General features: G+C 39.6%; 1 protein-coding gene across 13 annotated transcripts in view; it reads right to left on the reverse strand.

Moving 5' to 3' along the window:
* CEP350 (centrosomal protein 350) overlaps positions 1-13,324 on the reverse strand; it is a 74,589-nt gene that overhangs the window by 7,634 nt on the left and 53,631 nt on the right. For all 13 annotated transcript variants that reach the window (XM_040566029.1, XM_040566030.1, XM_040566035.1 and 10 more), the window contains 7 exons: positions 10,169-10,329; positions 9,548-9,687; positions 8,707-8,789; positions 5,404-7,493; positions 3,977-4,378; positions 3,743-3,889; positions 2,438-2,560 (listed from right to left, as the gene is read on the reverse strand). In XM_040566029.1, coding sequence (XP_040421963.1) covers positions 2,438-2,560; positions 3,743-3,889; positions 3,977-4,378; positions 5,404-7,493; positions 8,707-8,789; positions 9,548-9,687; positions 10,169-10,329 — 3,146 coding nt within the window. The remainder of the gene's footprint in view (positions 1-2,437; positions 2,561-3,742; positions 3,890-3,976; positions 4,379-5,403; positions 7,494-8,706; positions 8,790-9,547; positions 9,688-10,168; positions 10,330-13,324) is intronic.

Consider the following 13,324-nt stretch of genomic DNA (forward strand, 5'->3'; position numbering starts at 1 on the left):
GAAGTAAGCATGCAACAGACTCTGCTTCCTCCGTATCAAAACCCCCACATTAGTTATACCTAGCTCCTGGGTCACACAGTATTGGATAGTCAGATGTGTTTAACCCCTCTCAAAGTCACTAAAAATATGTAGTTGTCTCAATAAAAACTGAGAAAAGGTGTTTTCATTTGAAAATTACTTTTACTTGAATGAGAAATGAAGAAACTGGGAAGGACTTGTGCTCAGAGCTTAAATGCAAGTAACAAAAGTCAAAGAAGGTTTACCTCTCTTATAAAAGATCACGTTTTATTTTAACTGCTTATCTTTATAAGCAGACGAAGAATGAGGAGAATCAATCAGCTCCTCTGTATAGTTAAATGACACCTTGCATATTGCAACATAGATATCTGCTAAAGAAATCTTCATGTAACTTGAAGAAACAGCATTTTTGGTTGTGGTTTATTTCTAAAGAAGCTTCTACAGTACCTAAACCTACCAAAAAGTCTTGATTTCTTTTTCAGCAAATCATTGTGTTTGTACTACTTGAATCTATTTCAGACAAAATTCGTGAAACTCCAGATCTGAATCCTCTGTCTGGGGCTACATCGTGAGTTACTAGCAGATAGGCAGCAGATCTTTCACAGACCTGTATATCCAACTGTGAACTCGGATTTGCGTTACCACAGAGCTCATAAACTTAAGCAGAACATGAAGGCTGACCAGGAGACAGAGAAAGCTATCCAAGTAGTTTGTATTTTATAGGGATTATAATAGACTAAGGTAAAAGGAATTGAGCATCATCTCCTCAGGCTTTTTAGTTAGAAGCTTCTCTGACAGCAGCTTATGTTACAGTATGAATTTGGTAGCAATGCCACTGAGACTGCCTTATTCCCAAAGCACGGCACGCTGCAATCTTCACAGTTATTCCCAGCCTTCAGTAAAATTTTATCATCATACTCTAGTGAGAACAAAATAAAATTAAGCATGTTATTTATTAAGCCAAACCTGTCAGAGCTCTATTAATCTCTCATGTCTGGGTCTGCATGTAAATTGCTGGCCAGATTGTCTGAACTTCCAACTTATTCTATCTAAAACACTGATGCCTTCAACTGGAGCAATTTTTCCTAATCAGGAAACCTTCTTTCCAGGTGTGGCTCAAAGAAATCTGAAGTCAACATCTGAAACTGGTGCACAAGCATAACAGTTGTACTATTAATCCTCTCAGAGATTTAAACATAAGACTTTTTGCACACACTACAAACAGCCTCCATAACCCAGAACCAAGAGTACTAGGATATGCAGGTCCTATACACAAGCCTTTTATTTACATACAATTCAAATTAACCCCCTGGGGAAAAAGCCTATGTTGGAAACCTTCCACTGATGGGCAATTAGAAGACTACACGACCCATGACCTGAAGTTAGTTCTGTGTGCGCGTGTGTGGAGTCAATTTCGGGTATAATTAAGTAAAGCATGGTGTTAATAACAACTCATATTTCCAAGTGGAACCTTCACCATCATTATAGCCAATAAAGATGTTAATCATCCTGCAACACAAGCCAACAAGTAACCTTTCAAAAACTAGTACACAGCCAGATACGCTCTATCTTGCGTTGGTCTAACAGTGAACTGTCTCTACCCAGTGGCAGCTGCATTCACTAGTTCACGGCAAGCACTACAGGAGCAGAAGTCATGGTCGTCGCTTAGCTTTGAGAAAAAGCTTAGCTGTGGGCTCCATCTGGCAAACTGTTTGCCTTGTACTTGGGAAGTATCGTTTTTCACACTGTCATGTTGAAGTCTTTGCTCTTCTAACCCAAAGAGTTTTGCAGCCTTTCAGTTGAATCTGGTTAGCAATCAAGTCTATTATGTTTCCAGTATCACTGCCTCCAATTAATCAGTATTACTTCAAAATAGAAACATTTCAAACTAAAGTAAAAGGAAAAATGTATTTTCTTCCCAAAGAAAAAGCTCACTCTCCTCTCAGTCAAGTATTCCAGTTCCTCCTGCAAATTCACGCTTTAAACCTTGGGGAGTGTGCAAATCTAACCTCCAGTAAAATCCAGTACGAACTGAGAATTCAAGCAATTCACCTTACTTCATGTGGTTGTGGATGCCCCATCCCCGGAGGTCTTCAAGACGAGGTTAGATGAGGCCCTGAGCAACCTGATCTAGTGGGTGGTGTCCCTGCCTATGGCAGGGCGTTGGAACTAGGTGATCTTTAAGGTCCCTTCCAACCCAAGCCATTCTATTATTCCATGATTCATTGGTACTGGACTTGTTTTGTGTTTTGCTTTGTTTTGGCAAGAAAAATTTAAAAAAATTAAACACCTTCCATTGAGATCTTATGCACACTTTGCATTCTGTAAATAGTATGTTCAAATGCTGAAATGTATGATCATGTTATACTTCAGTCTGAGGGACAGAATCTGAAATGTCTGTTCGTATTCATTTACTCACCAATATATGATCCACTCTATCTCGTTTCTTCCGCCCAAATTTCATCATCTTCTGCCAGTCTGTTTTGTGATTAGGTTCTTTCCTCAGGCTGAACAACTTCAGTACTTCAGCTGCAATGAAGCTCTACAGAACAGAAAAGGTGAGATTTATCATATTTGAGCTCAGAAATGACATGCATACACAACGTTCTTTCCCTAAAGAGTAAGACTATAAATGCATAGAAGGCTTCTGTTTAGCCAGGGGATATGCGGTGAATACAAGTAAGTTGCAGTGCAAGTCTTTGAGGCAGCTTTACACAGGCAGAACAATTATTAAATCCAGAAGTGGGGAAAAAAAAAGACACCCATTCCTGGAACAATCTTGAGAACAAGAATTTTCAGTTAAGCAGTACAGTAAACAGAAGATTATGACAGTTCATTCTGTAGGAAGTTATTAAAGAAAAGAAGGGTGTGAATTTGGTGTCCTTGTCCTGTGACCCTGCTCTCCTCTGCCACAGGCTTTTCAAAGTCTTCTCAACTAAACAGGTTAATTCAGATACTACTTCTGACTTTTCTAGAGAGTTAACATGCTTTATCTTCAGCAGGTTTATCAAAATACAGTCCAAAATAACAATTTAAGAAGAAACAGTATACCTAGGACTCTTCATTTATGTCCTGACAAGCTGTAATACAAGTTCTTTGTTGAGCACTTTCAGAAACTTTTTTCCGCCCCCCCCCCACCCGCAACAACCAGCCCTACAAGTTTAACTTTGGTCCAGTCAGGCTCTACCTTTTGGGGGTTTTGTCCTTTCTGAAGCACTGCCACCAGCAACAGGATTTCTCCTTTGGCCAAATACAGCAATAACCTCACCAGTCAAAGTTTGGATCCATACAGGCAACTCCCACTGTTCTCAGTGAGGTTGGCACAGGTGTGTCTGATGAAAAAATCCAGCTCATCCCACTTGGCCCAACCCTACAGTTGGATCCATGCCACTATACCCAATACAGAGTTCCAATGAGGTCTGCTGAAGCAGCAGTCTGTCAGCATACCAATTTTACCAATTTTGTAAGACCAAGGTTTTCCTGTCAGTTCTGCATAGAGGATTGTGGTTTAAAAGTAACTAGTATCAGCCAAGAAGACTGGGAGGCAAACCTGTTGAGTAAAATGGACCATCTTCACAAATTCCCTTTCAGGTTTGTAATCTCATTTCTCTTCTCAACACTTCTCGTATTGGATAGATCTGTTACTATCTTTTAACCCTCAGGCAACTGTTACTACAACATTTTTCATCTCCTCTTCCCTGTTATCACAAAAATTTCTTCCTACCTTGATTTCATCCAGATCATTTGGATCTTTTACTCGGCGAAAGTAAGCAGATGTGATCCTACACGGTTTCATCCAAATAGGCTGATTTAGATTAGGATCCTCAGCAAAGATTTCTCCAAAGATCTCTCTTGTTAAATCAAATACCACCTTAACAAAGGAAGAAGTGAGAATTAAGGCTTCTGATCTTCATGGTAACAATTCAAAGGACAAGAACACAATGCCTAAAGACTGTACCTTTTTATAGACCTGTTTGTTTATCGTGTCTGTGTCCTGCTCTTTAATGGCACCACTAAGATCAGTGTGAAGGCTGAAGTTTTGAAGATCATGACCCATCTCTTTCAGTTTCCAGAGTTCCTCAGCTGCTGCATGCACCATACCTTCCACCTCCACTGCAGTATGAGGGACTGCCAAAGGCTCCTCACACGGCTTTGTTGGAACTTTCTGTGCTTCTACCTTGGGCAGCACTGCTGGTTCCTCAGCTTGCTTCTGCTGGACCTTACGGGAACTAAGGCCATAGTCCTCATCAAACCAGTCTTGATCATCTCCCAGCACGCTCAGGAACTCCCGATTGAGCTCCAGCTCAGCCAGCCTCTTGGCAAGCTCCTCCTGACCGCTCGCACCGAACACTGGACTCTCCTGTGAATTAAGTCACGGAGCAAACATAAAACAGTGTCACACCATTGTCTATCAGGCATTCAACTTGTACTTTTAAGTGCTCTACTAATTGGTTATATATGCACAACTACTCTCAATTCTTTCAAAGATAATAAACAGTGCACAGTAAAATTAGAAGTGTTTCAACTCAAATACCTGGATCTTCTACCACTCCTGATGAACACTTTCAGAGGGTTCCTACAGAGCTTTCAGAGGCTTCCTACAGAAGACCACCTGTACCTGCCCACTGTGTGTCCTGATGTTTAACTCTTTAGGAAAGGCTGAGTAGTTTAAAGAGTGATAACATGACATGTAACTTTTCACTTTGCTTACCGGCAAGTCTCAGATCTGCTTCAACAGCCTAAAAGCTTTTAGCAAGCAATGGCCGTTTTAGTGACTGAGCAATGGTGAAATGAGCTGACGTTTTCTGTGATGATAATATATTGAGATCAATGGCAAAGCAGACAGGTTTACTGACATCTTCAGCAGAAAGGCCAAGTTCTAAATCTGTGTCATTAATGGTTGTTCTGAGGAAGCTTGAACTTCCACTGCTCGTGATATATTACTTCTGTGGATAGAGCAGTCTGACAACTTAACGATCTCTATAGCAACTAATTATTTTACAGGATGATTGTTTCATATCAAGGATAGACAGAGGTAAGTTTACAGTTTAATGTATTTTGACATTTTTAGAATAAAATTGAGGATAACGATTAAATGAAATCAAACATGTAAGCAGAACGCAATCTAAATGAAGTATTTTTCCCTTTGATGTGCCAAAACTTGTCTTTGAGCCTGCAGGGCTACTAAAGTGAGTTGGGAACAGGGAAACACAAGAACACACGTTACACACATACATATAGACACAATCTTCACACCACCAAACAGAACTTGGGAGAAAAAAAACCAAAACACTGGTGCTACACTGCATTCTTCAGATTCAATAATCATCAGTCAAAGCAATCATCATCAACTCTTAAAATTAGCGCAAAATATTTGTTACTTACTGGTCTGGGACACATGTCTGGAGAGGAAAGTTCTTCTCTTTCATCTTCCAAGTCCGAGCTTAGAAAAAAATTATTCAGTCCATCAGGAATCTGCTTTTCTGCTTGCTGAGATGGGGGATTGGATTCCTCCCTCACATCACAGAGTTCCTGGTTGCTGAGCTGGATTTTCTCATTCCTGACCTTCTTTATTTGCTGTAACTGATTGACTGTGTCTTTCACAAAATCTTTAAGCAGACTGTCCGTCAGCAAACTGACCTTTTCCAGTTGGTCTTTTGACTTTTCTTCTTCTCTAAATGGTAGTCTAAGCTGGGCTTCTAATTGGTTCTTTTCTTTTGCCAGCAAATCCAGAAGTGGAGTTGCATGCTTCTCCACAACTCCAGGAGAGAGATCATCTAACTTTTCAGAACACTCTTCCCCCAGTGTTTTCTGTCTCTCCAGTTTTTCAGAAAGGAAATCAGAGATGTCATCTAACTGAACAGTAGAAATCTTGTCCATCACACCAGAAATGGGAGGAGGAAGGTTGGCCTCCTCTTTTATAGCATGCTTCAGATAAGCCACCACAGACTGTTCTGGGGCAAGTGATTCAGTAGCTACAGAAATCTCCTTTATGCTCTTTGCTTTGGAAGATGAGTCCTCATCAATGTTTTCTCCAGCTGAGGCTTCTGAAACAGCTGTGCCTGCAGGAGCTTTATCCTGGGAAGAGTTCTTTGTTGCACTTCTGCTCTGCCTTTCATCTTCTTTGCCAGATTTGGAACTTCCTTTGCCTTTCCGCTCAGCTTTGTGTTGCTTCTCCAGTCTGTCATCAAAGAACGAATCTTCATCCTTATTCGTGTCTAAATGGTTATCAACACTTTCTGCGATGTGAGAGATTTTTTGAGGAGGAGCAAAAATACCATGCCTTTCTTTGCAATCAAAATATTTAATACCATCATAAGTTCCATTATTGTTCCCTTCAGGCTTATCCAACTCCACACCAGCCCAAAACCCTTTGGCAAATTTAGTCAGACCTTTGAATCGCAGTGTTCCAGGTTGGACTTTACTCACAAGTACCCTATCACCAATGCTGAAGTTTGACAAATTATCTGTTTCTTCTGTGACTGAAGCAGAGGCCCATGGTGGTGGCTGAGCAGGAGCCTGTTCTTTCTCCACATCAGTACGTTCAGTATTTTTCATAAGTTCCGTTGGAGACCTAAGCTCCAACAATCTCTCCGAATGCTTGCTGCTGGAGAGAGAAAGAGATTTGTCACTGAGGTATTCACTGATTTCGCCATCACTGCCAAGGCTCGTGGATCTGCTTCTGTTGGTTTCTGTGTGCTGTGACTGCTCTCTCAGTGAGTGAGTGTCCCCTTTAGGGGAGAGAAGGGACACTTCAAAGTCATCTTTGTAATGTTCCACAGCAAGTGTTTCTTCAATTGATGCCTGTTTCCTGGAGGAGGATCCTTCAAAGTCTTCAACATATGATGGCTCTCTTTGACTAAACAGGTGTTCTGAAAGCAGATCATCTTTTTCCTCTGCTGATTTGCTCAATTTGCAGTAAGACTCTTCTACGTTTGGGACAGTTACAGCATCTTTGTCTGCCAGTCTCTGTTTTAAGACTTCTTCCTTACCATGAAGGCTTTCCACAGACAAACCAAAAGGTTCCTTTAGAGAGCGTTCATTTGCAGAATGGAGGACTTTCTCTGGAATAACGTCCAATGAACTCTCCTGTTCTTTATCTAATGTCAACAACACATCAGAACTTTCCAAAGGTTTAACATAAGAATCTTCAATCTCGTATTCTTCTGATTTTATATATTCCAAGTCTTCTGGTATCTCAGATTTATGACTGAAGACAGCCTCCTCATTGGATACATTTATTGCAATGCTTGTTGATCCATGGGATATCCTACTAATGTCCCTACTAATGTCTTTTATGTCTTTGAGAAGAGCTGATGAGGGCACATGATCTAAGGAATCACCAGATCCTGCTCTGGAACTCCTTGGTGACATTAAACCTGAGGAAGATTTTCTGGAAGGTTCTTCTGCATGAACATCTGTCACCTTCTTGGTGTGCACAGACACAGATCTCTCGGTTCTTGATGACACAGCATCTTGAAGGAAAATAAAAAGTGAATCATAAAAAGTGAATCACAACAGATGGTATAGCCTGCATTGTCTCATCGAAGACTGCAACTATAGCCAACAAAATTAACATCAACGTTTTTATGCTAAAAGATGCAAACTGGTGCCTTGGAAACACAGATTTCTAGCTGTCCTACAAACATTTGTCCAGTTCCAGCGCTATAACACTTTCTTTCTAATTCTGTTTCTTGTACTATTACTTTATAACACTATACAATACTTAGCCCACTGTAAGGACTTAGCAACCTCATCTAGTGAAAAGTATGCCTGCCCATGGCAAGGGTGTTGGAACTAGGTGATCTTTAAGGTCCTTTTCAACTCAGACCGTTATATTATTCTATAAAAACAACCAAGCTTAGAACTGCAGACAGAATCACAGAATGGCTTGGGCTGGAAGGGACCTCAAAGACAGGGCAGGGATGCCACCCGCTAGGTCAGGTTGCCCAGGGCCTCGTCCAGCCTGGCCTTGAACACCTCCAGGGATGGGGCATCCACAGCTTCCCTGGAAAACCTGTTCATTAGATAACAATTATAAACAGCAAAACATTGATAAGTATTAAAAAAAGGAAACAACTGTTCCTAAATATCTACTTCTAAAGCCTTAATTATTTTGGTTTCCTTACTTTCCTTCCAGTGATAAAGAAACAGGAAATAAAATAAAAGGAAAAAGGCTGTCACGTAATTATGATTTTATAAAAACCTCACCAAGAATAAAACTAAATAGTGAACATTCAGGAAACAGCAAAAGCAAATGCCTACTAAGTAGAATTAATATAGCATGAACAAAAAACTTTAATATGTAGTACTATACAAAATATATAGTTATATTTGTATTTTTAGTTATATTTTATAGATACAGCATCTCTCATCAACATTTGTTCTAGTACAAATTCTTTAAAATAAAGAACTCAAATACTATGAGGTTTCAGAATTGGGAGCTGGGGGAGTAAGGGAAAGGAGCCATAACTTAGGAACCTCCACTCCCCAAATATTTCCAAGACCAAAACAAATGTAAATGTAAACATCAAAGAGAAAAAAATATAGCTTCACCATTGTGGTTTTATCAAGTCTCCATGCTCTCTTAAAAACTCTTCTTGAATAAAGAAGGATAAGATTAAAGAAGTTTAAAACAGTCAGGCTTCAAGACTTTCATCTGTAGTACTGATTCTTCCGTTTACATACCTGCATACTCTGCAATGGATTCCAAAGATGCTCTGGATCGCTCTGATTCAGTCAGTGATTTCCAGTTTTTAGCTGTTTCCGGCCTAAAGTTGAAATATTGAGTTGTGTGAACCATTGTTACATGAGAAAGTGCTCTGTTTTGATTTTAAATAGATAAAAATGAAAATATGAGCATCCGTAATTCTATCAACGTATTAATGATAACAAATGGTTTGGTTTGTCAACATACTGTTAACTTAGAAAACAGGAATGGGGACAGAGTTGATGGTTTGGCAAACCCTGGAAAATAATTTTTTAAAAGGTTAATCACAAACCTTGGCCTTTTTGCAGCCAAAAAAAGAGAAAGTGACCTTTTATTTTTTAAAAAAAATACACTAAAATTGCACCATCTGCTGGAGAAAATGAAACACTTAATACTGTAAGAAGTGCAAAAAGTCAGCTGAATTGTCTATTTTTTAAAACATAAGATCCAAAACAGATGTAAGTTGAAAAGATGAACAGTCTGCCTCACAGTGCAACAGGCATAAAAACTCTTACAGGTCAGTGATCTGAACAACTGCTTTACACATTCTTGCTCAATCAAAATTTATCATTCAGAAAGAACTTGAAAATAGCACCTGAAAGGCTGGGCAGGACAGAAATAAGATACATATGATTACAGGGACAGTGCATCTTATCTATTTTGGGCCAAATGCGACCAGCAAATGTGTCAGCAGCATACTGCCACTGTCCAGTGCTTTGAGGAAGAGCAGTTAGCAGCTTTGCTTGCACCAAAGGTCTCTGCTCAAACAGCAATCACTGCAGTTTCAGAATAATCTTAGCAAGAAGAAATCCCATTTACCTATGGAGTGGTGGTGCCTTGATCTTAGGTTTTTCAGCAGCAGCTGAAGATAGAGTTTTAATCTGAGGTTTGGCTGTGGGTGATAACTCCAGATCTTGGCTCAGCTCTGCTTCAGTCTTCTTGATAAACTCATCATATGACTGAGCATAAAAAAGTTATGACTGTTAATCTACTAAACCATAGCTACTACAATTTGGTATACAAAACCTATCAAAATAAATAAAGCATAGCCTCAACCATTTAAGGACACTCTCAGTCTCTCTGTACTGTTTTACTTACTAAAGCTCCATAGCTGTGAATCCTGGAAATCAATATTTCACTTTCAAAAACAAATTACATAAGCATCACTGTTTAACCCAAGCTGGGATACTAATGTGTATGAACATATATAAACCCCGCCGAACACTGTAACCTGTTAAAGATACACATTTTAAAGAGTGTGGTTTTGCCTCCAAGGCTCTGGTTCATTACTGAAAGCAGTTAACTAGCCAAAAACAGTCCCACTTCCATCACAATTAACATGCCTTTCACAGCTGTTGATAAAATATTTTGCCAACAACATCCATACTATAATGATTTATCCATAGCTTTTACTTTGTCCCTCTTTCTATGGTTCCTAACCTCCAGCTGTTTGATCAAACTGGCCTCCTGGGCTTTCAGTCTCTCCTTTTGCCTCTTCTTCTGTTCCTTTTTCAGCTGGTAAACCACTGACTTCCTTTTCCGTAGTTCATCCTTCAGGGCCCTGATCCGTCCTTCAATATCACTTTGATCAGATGTGGTTTCTGAAAAAAGTTTTATTTTAGCCTTTAAATAACTTGTAAAACAATTCTATGTAAAGCAATCAACAGTCATTTAGTAAACACAAAATACGGTCCAAGTGAAATATTCATGAAATTATATTAATTTCAACATATTAAGACTCTTCAAGGGGGATCTTGGATTCGCAACAGTACTGTATAACATATGAAAGAAAAAGCATTGCATCTTAATTTACAAGAGAGAGAGGCTCTGATACATGCAGTAACTTGTTACCAAACTTGTTCACGTCAATTGCCCACATTCACGTTGCTACCTCATTAAGGGCTTATCACATCAGCTGTTGCAGAAATTAACCTTTGCTGACATGTAAAAATATGACAGCTCAACAATGCATACCAAAAACGTAACCAAAGCATTTGTTTACAGTCACCACATACAGTTTCAAACTACATGGTACACTTTACTGATGAGAATTTCTCTTGGAATAGCAGACTCCAAAAGCAGTTTAGGTTTCCAGCCACTTCAGATTTTCTGCCACCTTGGCTAAACAGATCTATGAAATGGAAAGCTGACTGGCTGACAGCTGGAAGGAAAGCCAGTTTGAACGATGAAGAGATTTTTACTGTTGTCAGGTCTTGTGTTGACATTTTATTCAGGGTGAAGGAGGGTAGACACACGGTAGACTTCTCTATGATCGCTTACACAAAGCTATGTGGCACATCCTTGCTCCAAGTTCAGTTTCACAGACCTTCATAAGATGCCATTACTGACTGGAGCTATTTTCTACCTCATTTTTTTTCTTAATCGTTTTCTTTTCCATCCCCTGCAGTCTGGCCTTTTGATGATTTTCTGCTTCTGTTCCATTTTAACACTGTCCCCAGCTGCTTAGATCCATTCTCTGCAGGATAACCACATTCTACCAGTAACTCTGCCACTTTCATTATTCCTATTGTAACAAGTTCTCGGTCTCGCAGAGCTCTCAGACAGAGAAAGACTGCCTCAATGCCTCACTACTTATTCTTCCCCACCCACCCGATTAAGTCTACCTGTTTGTTGCTTTTCAAACATATACCAATACAGTGCAAAACAAGATCCTGGCCTCAGATGGTGCTACCACAATTAAATACGAGAGTTTTTTCAAAATATTTATCTGATATAGTCTTATCGGAGATGCTCCCTGTAGCTGATGCCCCTCTTTATCTTCTACAGCAGCAGTTCCTAACAGAAGGATCTAGGATGGTCTGCTTTTCTAATGCTCGATATTATCTATGCTGTTTTATGGACCAAAAGGCTTGGATGCCCATAAACTGCAACTGCTCTACTGAAGGCCCTAGAAAGTAAGTTGCCAGTAATATCTAGTCAGCCAGCAGGAACAGCAGGACATTTTGCTAATCCATTTCATTTCTTAAGACAACAAACAGCTATGAAGAATGATTTCATCATCAACAGCCAGCAAATACAATCAAACTACCGTATTCTTTTTCCACTAACAACGGTTGTTAACCATTCACAGAAGTTTAAAAAAGCATGGAAAGAATGGATCTCACTTGCTAATCATGAGTACTTTATGATGTCACTGTACTTAATTCCTCCTGAATCGTAAGTGACCATTATGCAATTATAGCTTTTATTGATCAACTCATAAGGGAAAGATCTGCACATGCTTTCATCTTTGACGATCCTGTCTACGCATGCATCAGCACTGACATAGCGATGACTTCATTACTACTCAGCAGCTTGGAAGATTTGCCTCTTTACAATGGAATGATTTATTGTGAAACCAGCATCATCTTGACGGACTTCCCCCTTCTTATACCTGTCTCTAACATGTGAAATAGAATCATAGAATGGTTTGGGTTGGAAGGGACCTTAAAGATCAGATCATCTTCCAACCCCCCTGCCATGGGCAAGGACACCTTCCACCAGGCCATGTTGCTCAAAGCCTCACCCAACCTGGCCTCGAACACCTCCAGTAATGATGAAGATGGCAAATACTCCATTTTAAAAGAGTTTATTTTCATGACCATTGTCGCCTGCTATACTTTTCACTATGGGTTCCTTGAGTGGTTCCTCATTCAGAACTTGAACATAACTTTAAGGCTTCACTGGGTTGCAAGCTGCCCTCCAGACAGAACACAAACACAAACTACTCAGTGCAAGTATCTAGGTGTTAGGTATTCTCTTCTACATCCAACAGAATATCTGCCTCAAAATTACTATTACTGTTGCCCTTACATACATATTAAACAAGAAACAGCATAAAAGATTATTAAGCTTGCCACATCAAGCATGTATGTCTCCAGTCTTCATAGTGTGCCAGTGAAGTTATCTCTAAATCACAAACAACAGCCAGTACATACAATAGAACCACCTGATTCTTTTTCCACCAAAGACTTCCTAATCACTAAAGGACTTAAACCCAAGAAAAGTGTATTCTTCTGTGGTTTTTATCTCATTTGCTAATAAGAAGTATCTTGTGATGCTGTAACAACCACACTGCGGAATACAAGATGTTTTAGAGGCTAGAAGCAAAGAAAGGCTCAAGATAAGTCTTCACAGCTCAATGGATCTGACGATGGTGACCCACAGATGATGCTTTGCTCAGGAAGTCCTGGAATCCATGTGACTAACAGGCTGTGAGAACACATTAGGGAAAGGACTGCTCTGTACGGGTGCATTTCTGATATTCCTTCCCTCAGCATTTACTGGTAGCCTGCTTAGATACTTGGTTAAAAGACTTGTGAGAGGGGTATACACAGATCTTGTATTTTGTAGCTCAAAAATGCAACCTTAGGCCCTATTTTACTGCACACAATCCAAATCCTTCTCAAAAAAAGGGAAAAAACAACAAATATTCATTTTCTTGAGTGCTTTAGTGTGATATTAATTATTCCAGTTAGTGATAATGCTTAAACATTACTAGATTTCTCCTCCCAGGTTCCAGGAGTACATATTGTACCCACATTACTGAAGGAAACTTAGGACATGAGGAGCTAAGAAACTCAGTAGTTTTTAAAG

Source organism: Cygnus olor, chromosome 8, assembly GCF_009769625.2.
Source record: "Cygnus olor isolate bCygOlo1 chromosome 8, bCygOlo1.pri.v2, whole genome shotgun sequence".
Taxonomy (NCBI): domain Eukaryota; kingdom Metazoa; phylum Chordata; class Aves; order Anseriformes; family Anatidae; genus Cygnus; species Cygnus olor.